The sequence below is a fragment of the Natrix helvetica genome (genome assembly GCF_964273705.1).
Source record: "Natrix helvetica genome assembly, chromosome: 5".
In the NCBI taxonomy this organism is placed as follows: Eukaryota; Metazoa; Chordata; class Lepidosauria; order Squamata; family Natricidae; genus Natrix; species Natrix helvetica.
This window is the reverse complement of record NC_138551.1, coordinates 147,947,715-147,968,689: the sequence shown is the minus strand read 5'-3', so window position 1 is coordinate 147,968,689 and position 20,975 is coordinate 147,947,715. Positions and strand designations below refer to the sequence as shown.

The 20,975-nt window shown below is 47.2% G+C and overlaps 1 protein-coding gene across 8 annotated transcripts in view; it reads right to left on the bottom strand.

Annotated features, from left to right (window-relative positions):
* The window catches only part of SAMD11 (sterile alpha motif domain containing 11), a 115,770-nt gene that overhangs the window by 55,603 nt on the left and 39,192 nt on the right, over positions 1-20,975 (bottom strand). For all 8 annotated transcript variants that reach the window (XM_081954917.1, XM_081954919.1, XM_081954918.1 and 5 more), the window contains exons 3-4: positions 19,612-19,793; positions 2,724-2,848 (exon numbers count right to left, since the gene is read on the bottom strand). In XM_081954917.1, the coding sequence (XP_081811043.1) occupies positions 2,724-2,848; positions 19,612-19,793 (307 nt within the window). The remainder of the gene's footprint in view (positions 1-2,723; positions 2,849-19,611; positions 19,794-20,975) is intronic.

Below are 20,975 nucleotides of genomic sequence, written 5' to 3'. Positions count from 1 at the left end.
CCCCTTCCTGTTAGTTGAGAAGGGGTTTGTTGATCTTAACTGCCTTACTCCATGATTAAGAGATGCCGGTAATACCTCCAGGACTCTGGTGGGCCGGGCTGAGTGAGAAACAGCTAAGTGTTGCATCAGAGATCTTACAAACACCTCAATCATTGACAGCAACTCCGAGAGAGCAAAATCGATGCAGCAATTAGATTTTATCAGCATCGTCTCTCTCTTTCTCTCTCTCTCTCTTTCTTTTCTCTCTCTCTCTATCTCCACACCCCTCCTCTTTCCCATGAGCTCACGAGGCCATATTAGAGCTGGGGAGGGGGTGCATTCTGGCCTCAAGGAGACTGTTTTCAAGTTCCAGGCTGAGTTTTTTTGGGGGGTGAGGTTAAATGATGCCAAAAGCCATCAGAGTCCTTGGCAAGTTGGATTTTTGTGCAATTAGCAGGATGCGCTTTTTTAAAAAACAACAACAACAACCAAAAAACCCCAAAACGGAGTGAAAAGATAATCCAGGACTGTGGCTGGAAGACAGCTAGGCTTCCTGAGACAGTAAAAATTAAGCGCTTACTCCCCAAAACCTTCTTTTTTATTTCAACGGCTGTGAATTATGTTCATTTGCAGGCCGTAATGAGATACAAATAGTTTGTAAAGAGTCCTATAGTAGTCTGCCAAAGTCTTTCGGGATAAGGCTGATAAGCACCGACCTTTACCTCCCTTGAAACACTGCATAAGGACCTAATTGGCAATTAACTTTGCAAGGTAACACAGAGCACAGAGTCAAAATGGAGTTTCAGAATTTAAACCGACCAGGACGAACAAAGTTGCTTCCTGCAAAGGCTCACGTGCCTTTGCTCCCCCTTTGTGTCTTATGGGAGGGGCCAATCATCTCCAAGCCTTACTCCCGAGTCGTTCCTTCTGTCTTAACTGTTCTTGCCTTCTGGCAGCTCTGTGCCTGTGCGCACTGGGAACAGGCTCCTGCTGTTCTTCTGCCTCGCTGATGTCAGACTCTAGAGACTCCGGAGGCAGCACATAACTCTCAGATGGCCCTGGCCCCCTCTCTGCCTCTGACACAGAGCCCTCGTCCAAGCTTCCCCAGACTCCAGGACTGGCCCATGTTCCTCCCCAACCTCCTCACTGTCTGAACCATTATCGCTTTGAGATGAGGATTGCAGATGCTGCGGCCACCCCATCGCCAGGGTTTCCCACCCCCCTTTTTAAAGGGATGGGTACCTTTCAGCCCCCTCCCTCCCCAAACCTAGAAGAATCTCAGGAGACAGGGAAGGAAGACGCAGGAAGGGGAATATTTCTCAATGCATTTGTTAAAAGAACAAAAAACAGGTGGGTCAAAATTTCAGCAGCAAAGGGACAGGACAGATGCTGTAGACTTCAAAGCGGGGGGGGGGGTCCTCTCCACTTTCTGGATTAAACCCCTGTCCCACTGCCCAATAATTCAAAACTAAAACGAGGAGAGGACATGCCTCTGAGTACATTTTGGGGTTTGGTAAAGTTTGCTAGGAAATGAAACAGACCTCGATCCAGCCTTGAGAGTTTAGTAAGATGTGATTGGGATAAAATGTGCTCTGTTTACACAATTGGAGGAGGGGGGGGGAGAGAGGAAAAAAGGGGAGAGGGTCTTTTCTTCTAGATCAGGCCTTTCTGGGGAATCAAGCTATTCTCCAAGGCACCTGAGGGCAGAACAAGAAGCAATGGGTGGAAACTAATCAAGGAGAGAAGCAAACTAGAACTAAGGAGAAATTTCCTGACAGTGAGAACAATTAATCAGTGGAAGAGAAGTTGCCTCCACAAGTTGTGAATGCCCCAACACTGGAAGTCTTTAAGAAGATGCTGGATAGCCATTTGTCTGAAACGGTATAGGGTTTCCTGCCTAGGCAGGGGGTTGGACTAGAAGACCTCCAAGGTCCCTTCCAACTATTCTATTCTATTCTATTCTATTCCATTCTATTCTACTGTATTCTATTCTATTCTATTCTTTCAAAGTTTTAAATGCCTTCTCAACCACCTGAGCCAACCGCTCCCTCGACATTCCTTCCTGGGAAAACATAAAAATGTTTTTTCAAAACAACGACGGGACCATCGTATCCTATAGAAGTCAATCCTGAACGTTTCTGGATTTATCTCTGGGTCTCGGCATGGCCCATTGGGTTGCCCAGCTTGGCCGGGAAGCTTCTGGACCTCGCCGTTCGGCTGAAAGGTACCTTCATTTCTCTGCCACCCGCCCCGTTTCTCCAGTGGGCGGGGGGGGAGAAAGAGCCCGACCTTTCCCATCTCTCCTGCCCCCCTCCTAATTCTCCTCCTAATTCTGCGGCCAGCTAAGCCGCGCTCCGTGAAAGCAAGGAAAAGGTCAGAGCGCAGCAGAAGGTGCAAACGAGGGGAGGAAGGAGGAAGGAGGAAGGGATTCGGGTGAGCCCTCCGCACACAGCCACCGCCGGCTTTTGATTAATGAAATTACACAACCTGGCAAGCCCTCGTTCCGCACCGCTGCCTGTCAAAACTCCCCCGGAGGCTGTTCAGCTTCTCCAGCACGGCAGAAGCTCGAAACTGACACACACACACATATGTGGCCGAATCCGGGAGCGGGTTTTAACAGCTCTCCGACCTATGCAATTCTTTCTCTCCCTCCCATCTCTCTCTGCTTCTGTGTGTGTGTGTGTCTCTCTCTCTCTTTCTCACACACACACACACATACCTCTGTGTCCCTGCACGCCACTTACCTGCTGCTCCCAAGCCAACCTCGAGGCTGCTTCTTTTGAACTCGCAACGGCTCTGCGTCTCGGGCATGCCGAGCTGCCTGCTCTGGTGAAGGTTGGAGAGGAAAGAGGTGAGATCACCGTTTTGGCTGTGAAGAAGAGAGAGAGAGAGGAGGAGAGAGGGAAAAAAAAAAGGGCTCACATCAGCAGCTCACGCTTCTCCGGGAGTGTGTGTGGGATGTGTCTGTCTGTCTGTCTGTCTGGTTCTCCCCCCCCCCCCCGCCAGCCGCCCCAGTCACCCGTAACCTTCTCCACGGCTGCACCCCTCCCAGGATTAACTAAGTCCCGTAATCTTGCAAGTTTCCCTTCCCCGCTCTGCTTTTTTGCGTAGGTCCTTTCCTTTGTGCACCAAGGGGCCTGTTTTTAATTTCGTCGCACGCACAACTCGAATCGTGCGTTTCAAAGCGAGCAGGGGTTTTCGCTTCTCGCCTGCCGTGTGGGATTGGAAGCGGGTTTTTTGCGGGCCAATTTTTTAGGAAATTGGGAATTGCGCGAAGGCTTTTTTTCTTTTCTTTTCTTTTCTTCCAGCCCTGTCAAGGAAAAATCCACTTGCTGCAAAGAAGGGATCGGTTTAGAGAAGGACGAGGAATTGTGGACGGGGGGGGGAGGGGGGGATCCGGGGAAGGACGTTGGAATATGAGTGGAGGGGGCCCTGCCCCAAAGATTAAATCAATCACCCGACTCTCCAGAGAGAAACCGACCGAAAAAGGAGGAGAAAAAGACATTTCCGAATTGATTCCCATCCAACATTCCACATCGTTCCCACCAGAAACATCTACCACGCTGTTTGAGGATGATGGGAACTGTAGTCCAATTGTTCCACCCCTTTTGGACTTCACAGAATAATTCACCGGGGGGGGGGGGGGAACTGACTCACTTGGAGACGTAGAGGGGGAGAAACGGCTGCAGGCTTTATTTATTTATTTGTTCAACTGATTTGCCCCCCAACTCCCAAAGACTCAAGGGCAGTTCACAGGTCTACATCTTGGCCAAAATTAGGCAGTGTGTGTGCGTGTTAAAGTATTATGAATATGAAAATATATATATATATATATATATATATATATATATATATATATATATATATATATATATATATATATATATATATATATATAAAATGTTGTATTTGTACTGATAAATAAATAAAGAGAGACTAGTATAGATCTATTTCGAGCTAATTAGCTCTCATCAGCTAGCCATACCCTTACTGGGATTTGAACCTGGGCTGTATTATATCTTAGGCAGGAATCTTATCCACTATGCCACAGGCTCTCCTCCTTATCAGTGTGTGTGTGTGTGTGTGTGTGTGTGTGTGTGTGTGTGTATGTGTGTATGTGTGTGTGTTTGTGTGTATTTGTGTTACAACCCCTGGTATGCCCAAATATAGTCTCCCTTTATTTATTTATCAGCACAAATACAACACAAACATACATACATATATACATACATACATACATACACACAGACACACACGTACACACATACATATATACATACACACCTTTTTGGCCTCTCTTTTTAGAAAAAAGAAAGATACGTGTTAAAATTAAATATGCATATTGAAAAGGAATTATAAATAACCATCAACATAAAATGGAGCTTGCTCAGAAGCTGTAATACACCAAGCAAATGAGGTGAAGAGTGGGAACTAGAGGAGAGAGGTAAGGGAAGAAGAGAGGGAGAGGAGAGAGGGCAAGGGTGGGGGGAAGAAGAGGAGAGAAAGAAGGAGTGGAAAGAGGAGAGGAGGAGAGGAAGGGGAAGTAGAGAAGAGAAGGATGACAGAGGGAAGAAAGGAGGTAGGGAGGGGGAGGAGAGAGAGGAGAAGAAAGTGGTGGATAAGGAACAAATACGTTGTATGGAGAGCAGAAGAGAGCCAATCATTGATTTTGGGAGTTGACGGCAAGACGAATTGATGTAAACATTTAACAATACAATACGATGTTGGCTGTGTAAGAGTATAGATGTGGTTGTATGTTATGAAAATGGAAAAATAAAAAAAAACCGTTTAAAAAAAGGGCAGTTCACAGGTAAAACAAAAACGTGTTTTTTTTAAAAAAAACAACCCTGCATTTTTAACTATACGCAGTTTTCCCCAAATTGTTTTTGAAAGAGCAAAGGTAGCCCTTGCAAAGCACACCTGCAGTTCGGGAATTAAGTTGAATTTGCACAGGTGGGGTTTTTTTTTGCATTTTTCAAAAAACAATTGCACAAGATGTGGTGGTTTAAAGGGTACCAACAACGAAGAAGAAGAAGAAGAAGAAGAAGAAGAAGAAGAAGAAGAAGAAGAAGAAGAGGAGGAGGAGGAGGAGGAGGAGGAGGAGGAGGAGGAGGAGGAGGAGGAGGAGGAGGAGGAGGAGGAGGAGGAGGAGGAGGAGGAGGAGGAGGAGGAGGAGGAGGAGGAGGAGGAGGAGGAGAAGGTTGATACCTAGGAGGCTGGCAGCAACCCCTATCAACCATTAGCACCAGTCAGTGGTATTTGTGACACATCTTTAAATGATCAGTTGACTGAGAAGAAGAAGAAGGAGGAGGAGGAGGAGGAGGAGGAGGAGGAGGAGGAGGAGGAGGAGGTTGTTGATACCTAGGATGCTGGCAGCAACCCATATCAACCATTAGTGCCAGTCAGTGGTATTTGTGACACATCTTTAAATGATCAGTTGACTGAGTTTCGAATGGAGGAAAAAGGGGAGGGGGAGGAGGAGGAGGAGGAGGAGGAGGAGGAGAAGAAGAAGAAGAAGAAGAAGAAGAAGAAGAAGAAGAAGAAGAAGAAGAAGAAGAAGAAGAAGAAGAAGAAGAAGAAACAACTTGGTTGATACCTAGGAGGCTGGCAGCAACCCATATCAACCATTAGCACCAGTCACTGGTATTTGGAATGCATTTTTGAATGTTCAGTTGGCTGAGTTTCATGTTTAATGAATAAAGTAAATAATAATAATAACAACAACAACAACAATAAAAAACATAAAGTGCTTGTACAAATATTCCAACACACACAAGATTGGCCCTTTGCGAAGATGGTCAGAGCTTAAAAAAAAATAACCACGCACACACACACACATCCCCATTCCTCAGTGCTGTCACTCAAATGGCACTCCATGCTCCTGAATACACAGCCCTGATTACGGGTCTCGTTTCAGAAATCAAGCAGTGTTTTGCTAAAAGACAGTCTAAAAACAAAAGGCAATCCTTATTCTGCAAACTTCCAGGATAAAGGAAAAGAAAGGGAGGGGGGAGGGAAGGGGTTTACCAGGAAGGAAAGCAATTCCGAAGAAGCATGCTTAAGGTTGCACTTTTTCACCCAACAGGATTAAAAAAAAGGTTCGGTGTATTTGCCAATCCCAGTGAAGCCCGAGGGGGGGAGGAGGAATCAAAGTTCCCAAACTTGCCAAATCTGAATGAAGAACCATCCCAAACCCCGTAGGGTGCTAAGTTTTCCAGAACTCCAACATCAGGCAAGAGTTGGGGGAAAAGAAGGATTTGTACATGGTAAACTCCAAGATCCAGCCCACAAGCCCCAAAAATCTAGCTCGCAGCCATCTTACTCACTTGATCCACCGAGATGAAAAGGGGTACTATCTGGAGTAGCGCCTTAAATACTTTTTACAAGTCCTCCTTTCTAAACAGCACCCCTCCGTGACACGACACGACGGCAAGCACACCGTTTTAAGAGAAAGGGAGCGTCTCCCGGGCAAAGTCCCGCATAATCAGTCATCCCCTTGAATGGGAACGGGACATAAACTCAACGCTCGCCGGGCAAAAACGTCGCGTTGGGTCAACGCAACTCAAGAAGCCGTCTGCGGATTCCCACAGGTATATAATTCCCTTTACTAAGCCTCCTTCCCAACCTCACCACTCCTTTTTTCCCCACCCGAATCCAGCGTCGGTAAGAAGGTTACGATTACGGCTCCGGACTGATTCGCAGGTGAGAGAAGGCAGCTGGTTTAGGGATTGATCTGTGTCCCAGAAGGCCAGTCATTCTTAAAAGCTTATCGTAGCCTTAGAAGCACCTCTGGGGTGCATTAGAGGCACAAAAAAAATATGTCTGCCAAGGAGTTTATGGAGGATTAATTTGAGGCGATTATCGGTTCCTACTCTTCATGCAAATCAATACCACCTCGGCATGCAGGACGGCGAAAAGCTGCCATCAACATAATCGGAGGAGGAGGAGGAGGACGGGGAATACGTCGCCATGCATGTGGCTAGCCAGCTTAACTCCCATCCTGGTTGCAAACACTCAAGTGCGTTAAAGAAGCGGGGGTCAAGCTATTCTCGAAAGCACCTGAAGGCTGGAGAAGAAGCAATGGATGGAAACTATCCAAGGAGAGAAGCAACCTAGAACCAAGGAGAAATTTCCTAAAGGTGAGAACAGCCAACAGTGGAATGTCTTGACCCCACAAGTTGTCTGTGCTCCAACACTGGAATAAGTTTGGTCCAGAATGGCATAGAGTCTCCTGCTTGAGCAGGGGGTTGGACTAGAAGACCTCCAAGGTCCCTTCTAACTCTATTATTCTGTTAAAGACGGTACGGGCGTTATAAAGTGATCAGGAAATCAACTCCTAAGACAGGGACAAAAAGATTCAAGGGAGTGGAGATCACACTTTCAGACATTAGATTAGCAGATGGGAGAATGATACAGAGAAAGACAATAGAGTTGGAAGGGACCTTGTAGGTCATCTAGTCCAACCCCTGCCCTACACCATTTCTAACAAATGGCAGTTTAATCTCCTCTTGAAAGCCTCCAGGGATGAAGCTCCGACATCCTCTGAAGACAACTTCTGTTCCATGAGTTGATTGTTCTCACTGTCAGAAAATTCCTTCTCATTTCCAGGTTGAATCTCTCCTTGGTCAGTTTCCATCCATTATTACTCCTTGTCTGTCATTCGTGGAAAATAGCTTGACCCCCTCCTCTCTGTGGCAGTCCCTCAAATATTGGAAGACTGCTCTCCTGTCTCCCCTGGTCCTTCTCTTCACTAGACTAGCCAGGCCCAATTCCAGCAACCGTTCTTCATATATTTTAGTCTCCAGTCCCCTCATCACCTTTGTTGCTCTTCTCCGCACTCTTTCTAGAGTCTCAACTGTGAATGAGATGTTTAATCCTTAGAATTTCCTTACTGGCATTCATCGGAATTGAAAGACACAAACACCTAAAAGATTCTCCATAAAAGGGGGGGGGGGGAAATTCCTTACAAATGGAAAGGTGACTCCCTCTGTAGCCAAATGGGCTTTTCGTACAGCGTAGGGATGACCTTGAAGGAAATCCATAGGATCTCGTAGGAAAACGTGCCGTTGCCCCAGGAAAACGGGAAAAGGTGAGAAAGAAACTCAAGAAAGAATCTCAATTCTTTTCTTGTATAACGGGGAGGAAAGGAGAAAGTAGAAATAGATCCTTCCCTATTATTTTTTTTATTCGTCTGCAAATGACACTTGGTTCAAAAGGCAAAAACCAATATTTTCTTTTGACCCCCGAAATAAGCACTTGGCCTTATTTTCGGGGAGGTCTTATTATTTTTGAGGTGCAGGCGGTGGCGAGCGTGGTCACCTCGTGGCTGCTGCTGCTGCTGTGTTGCAATATTTTTGGGGAGGGCTTATTTTAGCGCATGCGCTCAAAAGCCCGATTGGACTTATTATCCGGGGAGGTCTTATTTTTGGGGAAAACTGTGTCGTTATTAGCCATCAGACCTCCAAAATACTGTACACTTTTCCCAAAAGGTTCCCACAATTTTGGACACTAATGGTATGTTTTATTCCCTTTCTCTCCCCCCTCCTTAATGGGAAGCGCTCCAAGGGGTTCTCGAACGGGGAGAGTTTGATTTGGAGTCCTTTCATCCCCGCCGGAGAAAAACAACAACACACACACACACACACACACACCTTGTGTGAATCCCAGTAATTCAAAGCAGAGCATTGGGACGGGCTCAGCTGCAAAAGCCTTTAAGAGACAAGGTCTCTTAAGCAAGGTCAGCATCTCTCCCGGGGAGGTAAAACCAGAGTTTCCGAGTCAGCCAAAAGCAAGGAAGGAGATCCGACAGACAGCAGCTGACAGCTCCTTGATCCGAGCCCCCCCTCCCCTCCCTCTCATCCCCCCCCCCACTCATGCCCACCCTCCTACTCCTTACACAACAAAATCTAACTAATCTGTGCTGCGTGGGCCAATGTTTTGCCTTCCTCCTGCCTGTAAGGCAAGTCAGTGGCAAGCAGAACAAGCTGGAGAGGACGGAGGGGGACGGGGTGGGAGTGGGGCTACCCTGTTTCCCCCCCAAAAAAGACCTCCCCGGATAATCAGCCCATTTGGGCTTTTGAGCGCATGCGCTGAAATAAGCCCTCCCCGAAAATATTGCAACACATCAGCGGACAGGAGTTGACCACGCTTGCCATCTCCTGCACCTCAAAAATAATAACCCCCCCCCCGAAAATAAGGCCAAGCACTTATTTTGGGGGTCAAAAGAAAATAAGACCCTTTCTTATTTTGGGGGGGAGGGGAAACACGGTAGGTTTAAAAAAAATTAAAAAATTAAAACCCCAACTCAATTGGAGTAACGCACAAATTTGGGTCAAGGTCTTTTTTGCAAATGCCAGCTAGCATCCAATCTGCAAGCAGAGAGGCCGCGAGGAGACACAGGCGGTTTTCGGATTTTGAACATGTCTGTGTGTGTTTGTGTGTTTGTGTGTGTTGTGTGTTTTCTCTCCTCCCTAAAAGCCATCAGGATGGAAAGCTCCTCCCCCCCGCCCCTCCTCCAGCTCACGCCTTAAAAGCTACCAAATAATTTACAATAATAGCAGAGTTGGAAGGGACCTTGGAGGTCTTCTAGTCCAACCCCCTGCCAAGGCAGGAAACCCTATACCGTTTCAGACAAATGGCTATCCAACCTCTTCTTTAAAACTTCCAGTGTTGGGGCATTCACAACTTCTGGAGGCAATTTCTGTTCCATTGTTCTAACTTCACTTGTCTTGAATGGTCTCCTGCTTGAGCAGGGGGTTGGACTAGAAGACCTCCAAGATCCCTTCCAGCTCTGTTGTTCTGTATTCTGAAGGTTTTTTTCTTTTAATATACTATGTGTTGTTTACGAGCAAGCAAAGATTTCCTTCCTTCCACAAGAGGCAATGGAGCGTTTTTTTTTTTTTACAAGGGAACAGCACTCTACGCTTAAAAGAAGGAGAGGCGTGCTTTGAGTTACACTAATACAACCACCATGTGTGTTAACTTCAAAGCCCTGGGAAAGGAAAGGAAGAATTGCTGCATCGGGCCTAAAGAGATGACAATCTTTTCTCCTTTCAGGAAATAGAGAAAGGAGGGGTGGGAAATAGAAGCCCTTTCAGTTATTACTAAGATTTGATGCCAAGCGGAGGAAGGGACCCGCTCGTTCCTAATTAAGATTTTATTTTTCATCAAGGACGAGACACGGATGGGAGAAGAACAACAAACAAGGAAATTAAGAGAGGCAGATCAAAGGAAAATAACGGGGGGGGGGAGGCGGAGGAAGGTTTAAGGGTCGCCCCCCTCTCCTTCAAAAGGTGCCTGCTGATTTGGGAAGGGAAGACTTGAAAATAGTTGGCATCTCTGCCAACGTGGGGGCCAAAGCGCCAAATGCAAAAGCTCAGGGTAAAAATGGGAAGCAAAGATTTAATTCTTATGGGGAGGGGTCTTTCTCCCTCTTTTTAAACCCCCCCCTGCTTCTCTTTTATCTTCCTCCCTTCTGTCAGAACTTCCCAGAAAATCTGGATATTTCAGACCCGTTTTGGAAATGATTTGTCAGTACCGTCGTGATTTCACGTCGCCTTTCTTAACAGCCGAGTTGCCATGGTGGACGCTAAATGAGGACTATCTATATTCCCGCTCTGGGCAGCCCCCAATCTCTTATCCAGGTTTCTTGTGACTTCTATCCAAGATTCATACCTAAGCTGGTCGAAAATGAGGCTCGGAAGAGATTCATGGTTTCGCAGGCAGGATTCAAACCAAGTTAATTCCACAATGAGAGGAAGCCAACTTGATGCCCAAGGAACACAATCTCCAAAAGGATCTAATTCATTCAGAAAAGATTCCAGCTTGACTGGGGACGGAGTCTCATATTTAAGATATGAAATATAAAATACTATCTGGATACCCGTGCTTCTGATTGGGCAACGCAGGAGAAATCCAGTTCAATCTGTTGGCTCAGAAGCCGTTCCATAGGTGGAAGGCGTAGACATTTTGGTGAGGTACCGATGTTTAGCACTGTAAGGAGCCCCAAGCCGCTCCTGAGTGAAGGAGTGGAACGTCCGCCAGTTTGAACTGAGGTAACGGAATGTGAGGCGACTGGCAGTTGGAGCAGAGTTCTTTTCAGGCGGGAAGGGGGAGTAGAATGTCTAACTCCTTAGCATCAGAGCGTGTTAATACAAGGCAACTGGCAGTTGGAACAGAGTTCTTTTCAGGCGGGGAGAGGGAGTAGAACTCCTTAGCATCAGAGTGTGTTAATTACTGTATAAGAAATACTAATGATCTGATGGTCATTTTGAAAAATCCTTTCTTAGAGAACACCTAGAAGCCAAGAGGAACAAAAGTGCCAACTTTCAAGTTTGTAGGCTTTACAGTTCTGGAGATTTTGTGATGAATGAGTGGGTAATATAGATTAGAAGAAAAACAACAATCTGAAACCGCCATATGATATATTGTTCAGTCCACAAGATATCCTTCCCTTCTTCCTTGCCCTGAAAGCCTGAAATACAGTCCTCGACTTACAACCATTTTCTTATAGTGACCGTTCAAAGTTACGACTGGAAAAAAGTGACTTGTGACCATTTTCACACTTAACAACAATTGCAGGTCACGTTGTGATCAAAATTCGGAGGCTGGCATGTATTTATATAACATTTGCAATGTCCTGGGGGGGGTGTCCTGTGATTCCCCCCAATTGGCGACGATCTGACAATGAGAGAGAGCCAGGTTCGCTTAACGACCGTACCATTCACTTAACAACAGCAGTGGTTTGCGCAACAATGGTGGCAAGAAAGGTGGCAAAATGGGGATCTTGCTTACGGTGGAAATTTTCCGCTCAATTTTGGTCTTAAGTAAAGAGGACTGCCTAGAACGGGACAGGGGGAACCCCATTATTTATTCCCCCCCCCCAAAAAAAGGACAGGTGCCTGTCAGCTAAATATAAAACCAGTTTCACGATCAAAACCATTTCCCCTGAAAGATTCGGCGTCAAAGCCTTGGAGATTGGCATTCCAGTCCATTTTTAATTTTTAATTTTTTTGCCCGGTGGGAAAAACCACACACCCCATTATTCACCCCTGGGGAATCATTTCCATCCGTAGCGCCGGATAATTAAACACCCATCTTTAAACAAATGAATAGGTAAGAAATGAAATTAAATCCCAATTATCTCCTATCTCCTTCCTCACCCCCTCACTCCCCCCCCATGCGCAGCTTTGCATATTCCTTCTCCCGGCAGCGCTCCAACGCTCAAACCCACTTGCCCGCCCATCCGCCCCCCCTTCTGCATTTTTCAAGTTTCTATGGTGTTATCGCCAATTAGATTTCCGCGTCCAGCCCGCGCCTTGCTGTCGCGGGTTATTCATTCAATTGAAATCAAATTACTAATAATTTGCAAGCTATCAGGCAGCCCGGCTTGCCTGGCGGAGGTGGGGTAGAGAGGGGCAAATAGGTCTCCTTTATAAATTACTAATAATTAAAAGAGAGAAAGAAGGCCGGCGGTAGGACTTCCCAAGCAAGCGATGTGGCATCAACCTTCCATTTTAACCTTTTCAGATGCTGGTCCTCTTAACGCACCGTCGGAGGCGGAGAGTTTAATAAGGTGACCCAGATGGGTCCTTCACCCTCACAGCTGAGCTGTCCCCCCTCCCCACTCCAAGCTCGGGGAAGTGGGGGAAGAGACAAGGATGGAGAGAACCAAGATCTGCTCAGAAAGCAAGCTGGCTTGCAATGACACCATGTGTTAGATCGGGTAATGGATAGGCACACACAGGCTTAACGGTAACAACAGCTCTTTATTAAGTACAACAAGTGAGAACAATCCAGCGAAGGTTGAGTCTGACAGCAGCCCTTTGATAGGGAGCTGTCAGACCCTTCGACCAATAGGGTTAAACCTCTGTTCCCGCCGGAACAGAGGACCTTGGTGGAAACCACTGTAGTTCGAACAAGTATCTAACACCCCTCCCCTCTTGGATGGAACAATCCTACTAGTTACGTAGTCACACAGGTAGGCGGGCTTTTGGGTAGCTCTACCAGACCTGCGCAGTTCAGTAGGAGGGTGTTCTTTGGACAGGTCGAACGGACCTGTTTGCTCCGCAGTGCCACTTGGTGAAAGCTCCTGGAACTTTTCACAGGCCACAGCTGGAGCTTCTAGAGCCGATTCGCTCGGAGCTCGCTACGGGCCTGCAACATAACCAAATAAGTTTTCCAGTATCCTCGGGCTTGAGCTGCCTGTGGAAGGAGTGAGTGTTTGCTCTGTTTGGGTAGGGCTTTGGCTAACTCGTGCAGGAGTTACCTCTGGTTGTCTAAGAGTGGAGTTGGAGAGGCGGCCACAGAGTTGGTCAATGTGCCTTCTCCAATTCCGGCCGTCCTCGAGCTCTACAAGATAAGAGTGAGGCCCGGTGATGCCTATCACTGTGGCAGGAATCCACCGAGTTCCCCCGGCGTAGTTGTGGGCGTATACCAAATCGCCTACGCTAAAAGTCGGAATCTTGCTTGTGGAGTCTGGGGGCGATGAGGCAGAATAATTGGGGTGTAGCCGGTCTAAGTGGGACCTTAGCCAGCGACCCATGAGAAGCTCGGAGGGGCTTCTCCCTGCAGTGGCACTGGGTGTGATATGCTGAATTAGTAAATAGTGGTCAACGTATGTTTGTCAATCTCCCGGGCCCATCCTAGTGAGGGCCTCTTTTGCAGATCTCACCATTCTCTCCGCCTGACCGTTGGAGGCCGGATGGAATGGCGCGACCAGGGCATGTCTGATTCCCTGAGCTGCTAGGAAGGTCTCAAATTGCATGGCCGTGTATTGGGGCCCGTTGTCCGAGACCAGGACGTTGGGCAGGCCGTGCGTGGAGAAAAGTCTCCGTAGTACCTTGATGACCGCTTCTGCCGTAGTGTAGTCATCTGGACTACCTCTAGCCATTTCGAGTAGGTGTCCACAACCACGAGGAATGTCTGGCCATGAACTGGGCCAGCAAAGTCAATGTGCACCCTACACCATGGTGCTTGAGGTCGCTCCTACTCCTTAGCGGGCGCCTCTGGGGGAGCTGGTCTGGACTCCTGGCACGGTGTGCAGGTAGCCACCCATTCTTCGATTTCCCTGTCCATGTTAGGCCACCATCGCAATTCCTAGCCAAAGACTTCATCCTGACAATTCCAGGATGCCCTACATGCAAAGCCTCTAGTACTGCAATGCGCAGATTGGGTGGAACAACGACCCCATCCCCCCACAGTAAACAGCCATTTGCAACCGATAACTCATCACGTTTGGTAAAATACATTTTGAAATCAGCCCCAACAGGTCCCTTTGGCCACCCCCTCCACACCCAGTTCAAAATTTGTTTGATGGTGGAGTCCTTTGCAGAGTGACGGGCAACGTCACTGGATGAGACAGGCCCAGTCTCAAGGCAGTCAATGAGGAGGACTGGCGTCTCGGGGGTAGGGTCAGCAAGAAGTTCAGGCAGCGGGCAGCGGCTCAAAGCATCAGCGTGCCCCAAAGCGGAGCCTGGTCGTTGGATGAGACGGTAGGAGTAGGCAGCTAGGAAGATGGTCCATTTGGTCATCTGTGGTGATAATGACACTGGGGTAGGTCGGTCCCCAGCTAGTAAGCCCAGTAGCGGCTTGTGATCCGTAATTAGTTCGAAATCACGGCCCTATAAGTACTCGTGGAATCTCATGGAACATGTTCTTCTTGCGGCCTTCAGAAAGGCCCAAGAGGTCGTTGGCCTCGAGGGAACAGTCAAATCGTAGCACGTACGAGTCCCAGTACTCAGTAACTGAGTCATACGGAGTCGGTGGGGCGTGCATGGCCATTTTGCGTTCTGTGGGCATTTTGAGTTTGCCGCTCAAAAATGGCTGCTCGAAGCCGCGCTCTGGATGTACTTGCTGGATTGCTACGCTCTTTTTGGTTCGCCTGCTTGCCTTCCACCTTCATCGCCAGTGTTAGATCGGGTAATGGATAGGCACACACAGGCTTAACGGTCACAACAGCTCTTTATTAAGTACAACAAGTGAGAACAATCCAGCGAAGGTTGAGTCTGACAGCAGCCCTTTGATAGGGAGCTGTCAGACCCTTCGACCAATAGGATTAAACCTCTGTTCCCGCCGGAACAGAGGACCTTGGTGGAAACCACTGTAGTAGATATCAGTATTTAACACCATGCATCTTACATTTGGGGAAAAAAACAGGAATTCAGGAAGTGAACAAGAATACTGCAAAAACTGGGCCGACCAGCCTACTTCTGTCACTTACGAACTTTCTTTGACACAACGACCAACCACACAACAAAGGCTTAATGTTTGTTTATAAGGAGGCATCAGAGGTATTCAGCCGTTGAGGCGAACCGGTAGCGGAGATGGCAGGTGGGCCTGCCCCCACCCACCCCAGTGCTATTGTCCTGACCTAGGCATCCCAAGAGCATGAAGCAAACTCCTGGTCCCGACAAAAACCCCTTTTATTAATTTAATGTGAATTCTGCTCATTCACATCCAGCCAAGGGAGGATTTACGGTCACAGATCTTATCTGGCTTGGAGAGCTGCCAGGCTGCAAAATCTGGCAAGGAGTCTCGGAGAATCACGAACCAATGAAGCGAACAAATTGTCTCCTGCAAGCTCCACTCCCCTTTTTCTCCACTTTTATTTCCTCTGGGAGGGGCCCTTCATCGTCCACCTGTGGCTTTACTCCCAAGTCGACTCCTGTTCCTTAGCTGTTCCCTTCATCTGGCAACTCACACTAGGAACAGGCTCCAGCTGTTCTTCTGCCTCACTGATGTCTGACTCTGAAGGCAGCTGATAACTGGCATACGGCTCTGGCCCCCTCTCTGCCTCCAACACAGAGCCCTCATCGGAGCCTTCCCCAGACTCCAGGACTGGCCCATCTTCCTCCCCAACCTCCTCACTGTCCGAATCGCTTGTCAGCTCTGCTGGCGGGCCACAGCAAATATGCCGTTCTATTTAGCCATGATTTTAAGGCCGGGCGCAACTACAGGAGCATGTGCGAGCAAAGCGCATACGTGGACCGTGCACGAACACATGAAGCAAGCATGTGCACGGCGAACTGGTGGTAAAAATAAGTGAAACCCACCGCTGGGAGTCATCTACAGCTGCTTTCCAACCCACAGCTTGTTCTGAGCCTTTAAAGTAACACAACACAGATACCAATTCAGGCTGGAAAACAGGATAAGAGTTACGAAAAGGCAGGAGGGAAACATGAGACCTCAAGAAGGTTGGACTAGAAGACCTCTAAGGATTCTATGATTCTGAGATGATAGGATGGATGGATGGATGGATGGATGGATGGATGGAAAGAACATCTTGCATCTGAAGATCTTCCAGAAGAGATAAGACAGACATGAATATGAACGGATATATTCTCCTGCTTGAGCAGGGGGCTGGACTAGAGGACCTCCAAGGTCCCTTCCAGCTCTATTCTGATGATTGATTGATTGGGTTTTTGGAAAGCATTGTCCACAGCACTGTAGGCCCTGCTAAAACGTGAGGGGTTTCAGAAGAGATATTTTTTAAAAAGAGAATATTCACTCAAAAACTAGTCGTGTTTCTAACACTACACTTTTGCTTCTTGATCAAGGGGTCTACAACCATCAGGTCGTACGTCCTGGCAAACATTTTCCTAAATCATATCCTTCCCATTATGATCTTCATTACTGGCCAAGATATCTACAGATCTGGAAAAAAAATCAGCCACGGAAATCGCACCATCAACTTAAAGAGGCCAACAGCCACAAAACTCTTCGGGGACATCAAAACGAGCTTTCCACTTAAGGGTTGTGAAATGTTATTTGGACCCGCTGAGGATACCGCTGAGAAAACTCTTGAAGCTTTCGTGCAAGCCGGCGATTTTGCTATTAGAAGATTGGAGCCAGCACAAAAACGATGTGGAGACGTCCCCCCCCCCACTTCATCCGAGGCCCCTCCAAGGAGAGAGGATGCTAAAATATCTCAAATGTACCGTTGATCTTTTTTTAATCCTAGTCATCAATCTTTCGCTCCCCTCTTCTGAAATTTATTTATTAAATTAGTCTGATGAAAAGGAGGACTAGGGGAGACATGACAGCAGTGGTTCCAATATTGGGGGGCTGCCCCAAAGAAGAGGGAGTCAAGCTGTTCTCCAAAGCCCCTGAGGGCAGGACAAGAAGCAACGGGTGGAAACTAATCAAGGAGGAAAGCAATCTAGAACTAAGGAGAAATTTCCCAACAGTCAGAACAATTAATCAGAGGGACAATTTCCCTCCAGAAATTGTGAATGCTCCAACACTGGAAGTTTTAAAGAAGATGTTGGATAACCCTTTGTCTGAAGTGGTGGAGGGTTTCCTGCCTAAGCAGGGGGTTGGACTAGAAGACCTCCAAGGCCCCTTCCAACTCTGTTATTCTTTTCTACTCTATTCTATTAATTCTAATTCTATTCTATTCCATTCCATTCTGTCCATCCTATATTCTATTCTATTCCATTCTGTATTATTCCATTCAATTCTGTATTATACTATTCCATTCCATTCCATATTCTATTCTATTCTATTAATTCTAATTACTTATTCTTTTCTATTCTATTAATTCTAATTCTAATTCCTTATTCTATTCTATTCTATTCCATTCGGTATTATTCTATTCCATTCGGTATTATTCTATTCCATTCCATTCCATATTCTATTCTATTAATTCTAATTCTAATTCCAATTCCTTATTCTATTCTATTCTATTAATTCTAATTTTAATTCCTTATTCTATTCTATTCTCTTCTATTAATTCTAATTCTAATTCTAATTCTATTCTATTCCATTCTGCATTATTCTATTTCATTCTGTATTATTCTATTCTATTCCATTCCATATTCTATTCTATTCTATTAATTCTAATTCTAATTCCTTATTCTATTCTATTAATTCTAATTCTAATTCTTTATTCTATTCTATTCTATTCCATTCTGTATTATTCTATTCCATTCTGTATTATTCTATTCCATTCCACATTCTATTTTATTAATTCTAATTCCAATTCCTTATTCTATTCTATTCTATTAATTCTAATTCTAATTCCTTATTCTATTCTATTCTATTAATTCTAATTCTAATTCCTTATTCTATTCTATTCTAAATTTATATGCCCACGAAATACAAGTTTAACCGCATGGCACTTCTAAGCACAGCAGAAAGAGAGAGAGAAAAAAAGAGAGAAGGAGAAAAAAAAACCCGTTCACCAGGATCCTCAAATATATATATTTCTCGTTTGGTTGTAATTCTGCTTCTAGGTCGTCTCTGGAATAGCGTGCAGGGATAGAGAACCCGCCAGTGGCACGGTGCCACGCGTGGCTTCATCCAGACCTCGGGCCGGGAAATTCCAGCAAACATCAGGTACTGATTTTTGCCCAGGGACCCAAAAGAGCTGGAAACCTCTCGTTTTTATCTGCCTTTTTTGGCTCGGGGCAGACGGCGCGCTCCAATCCTTGTTCAATGCTCCCTTTCATGTTGGCTGAGCCCACATCCTTGCCTGGCACCCGTCTCTCTTGGCGGTTTCTACCCACATCACTTTGGTGCCAACTTTCTTGATTAGTCTATGCAACATCTCCCAGGTTCATAGCAATAGGATTTCCCCCACAAACACCCACTGCCGCTCACGGGCTTACTGGAATTGTTGGCCCCCAAAAACTGTTCTCTTAAGGAAGAGTGACAGGGATCAACCATCCAAACCTAGGGCCACGAGGGCAAACCTGGATGGCAGAGCCCTCTCTGTGGGTAACATGCGCCCTCACAGCTGCTTTTCTAGCTTCCAGCACACACGCCGGCCAACTAGTCAAGGGTACCAGAGGGCCAGAAAACGGCCGGAAAAAGCCCCCCAAAACAGCCAAAACAGCCCAAAAAAAACCAGGTTGTTTTTTGGGCCGTTTTTCAGTTGAAGAGTGCCAGGAATCACCCATCAAAAACCTAGGACTGTGATGGCAAAACTATGGCACGCTCGCCAGAGGTGGCATGCAGAGCCCTGTCTGTGGGCACGCCTGCCCGTTGCCAGCTGCTCTTCTGGTTCCAGAAAACGGCCAAAAAAACAGGCATTCATGCCGGCTAGCTGGTCTTCGTGTTTCCCATGCGCGAGAAGATCAGCTGGCTGGCACGCAGAAACCCAAAGACCAGCTCGCGAGGGAAGATTCAACCGGACCGATGGCTCGTGTCACTTTCTCCAAAGCGAAGCGTGGTTAGAACAAATCGTCATAAAACGAGGAGCGCCTCCACCAGTGATGGCTAACCCTTTGGGTGCCAAAAATGCGAGGGCGTGCAGGCGCAATAGCGCGCAGGCACTCCGGCACCCATAATGCAAAGCGCAATCCCCCCACATGCTCCTTCTCCTCATGCGCCATATTGCTTGTCTCCAAGCTGAGCTTGATATTTCCTCTGGGGGGGTCGGGGAAGGCCGTTTTTGCCCCGTTAGAACTGGAACTTTGAAGCGAAAATGGCCTCCTCCTTCCGGTTGATCCGCTGGGCCCATTTTTTGCCCTCTCCGAGCTCCGGTGGCTTTCTTGAATCCCGGGGAGGGCAAAAACGGCCTTCCCCAGCCCTCTGGAAAGCTGAACATTAGGCTCTCCGTTCGCTATCACAAGCCTGCAGAATTGTGGCTTTTCGGAGGGAGGGCCAAAAGAAGAAAGGATCCCCGCGTACCTTCTTTTCATGATACTAATATTCAAGTCCTCTTCCCGTTTGACATGAGGGTGGTGATGCCCGTTGATTTTTTCCACCTCCTTGTGATGGTCGCTGTGTGAGAAAAGAGACGGGGGCTCCTTTTTCGGAGTCCGGGAGGGAGGCAAGGGTATCGTTCTCTTCTCTGCCAAGCGGCCCCGATTCTGGAAAAGATAAATAAGTAAATAGAAGATACGTCAGAACTCTTGCCAGGAGAAGAACTCGCAAACGCGAAAATGTATACGGTACATTTCTTTAAAAGGTTAATATTAAAGCGTCCGTTGATGCAAAAAATATTTTCAGAACTCTGAAGAGGGGAGACGGGAGTAGAGGAATGGCGCGGCGGAGGGTGGAAGGATAAGGTAGGAACAGAATAAGCCAACATCCCGACAAAACCCCATTTTATTAATGTGCTGTGAATTCTGCTCCTTCACATCCAGCAAAGTCTTTCGAGGGAGGATTTACGGTCACAGACCTTATCTGTCCTGGAGAGCTGCCAGGCCGATATCTGCAGAACTTGGCAAGGAGTCTCCGAGAGTCACGAACCAATGAAGCGAACTAATGGTCTCCTGCAAACTCCACTCCCCTGTCGCTCCTCTTTTATCTCCTCTGGGAGGGGCCGTTCATTGTCCACCTGTGGCCTTCCTCCCAAGTCGACCCTTTTTCCTTAGCTGTTCCCTTCGTCTGGCCACTCTGCGCATGCGCACACTGGGAACAGGCTCCAGCTGTTCTTCTGCCCCACTGATGTTTGTCTACGAAGGCAACTGATAACTGTCAAATGGTCCTGGCCCCCTCTCTGCCTCCGACGCAGAGCCCTCATCACAGCCTTCCCCAGACTCCAGGACTGGCCCATCTTCCTCCCCAACCTCCTCAGTCCGACTTTGCTGCCAGCTTCCCTGGTGGGCCACAACAAACACATGTCTCTATGATCCCTTAGAATCTCATCTCTGCCGTTTCAAGCGAGAACTTTGATGCCTATTGCCCCAGCTGCAGAGATAAGTGCATGCGATCTTACAAACTGCCATTTATTATTGCAGCTAGATAACAACCACATGCCAGCTGCTGAAGTCCGACAACTGTGAGACTTTTTCTGGCGAGAACCCACGAAGCGAAGGGCCCATCAGCTCATAAAAAGCATTTCATCACGTCCTTCCTTTTCCTAGCCCTTCTCTTTGCCCGTTTGCAAAAAAACAAGGAAGTAAAAAAAGCCAAATACGGTATCATAAGGTAAAGATAAAGGTTCCCCTCGCATATACATGCCAGTCGTTCCCGACTCTAGGGGGCGGTGCTCATCTCCGTTTTAAAGCCGAAGAGCCAGCGCTGTCTGAAGACGTCTCCGTTGTCAT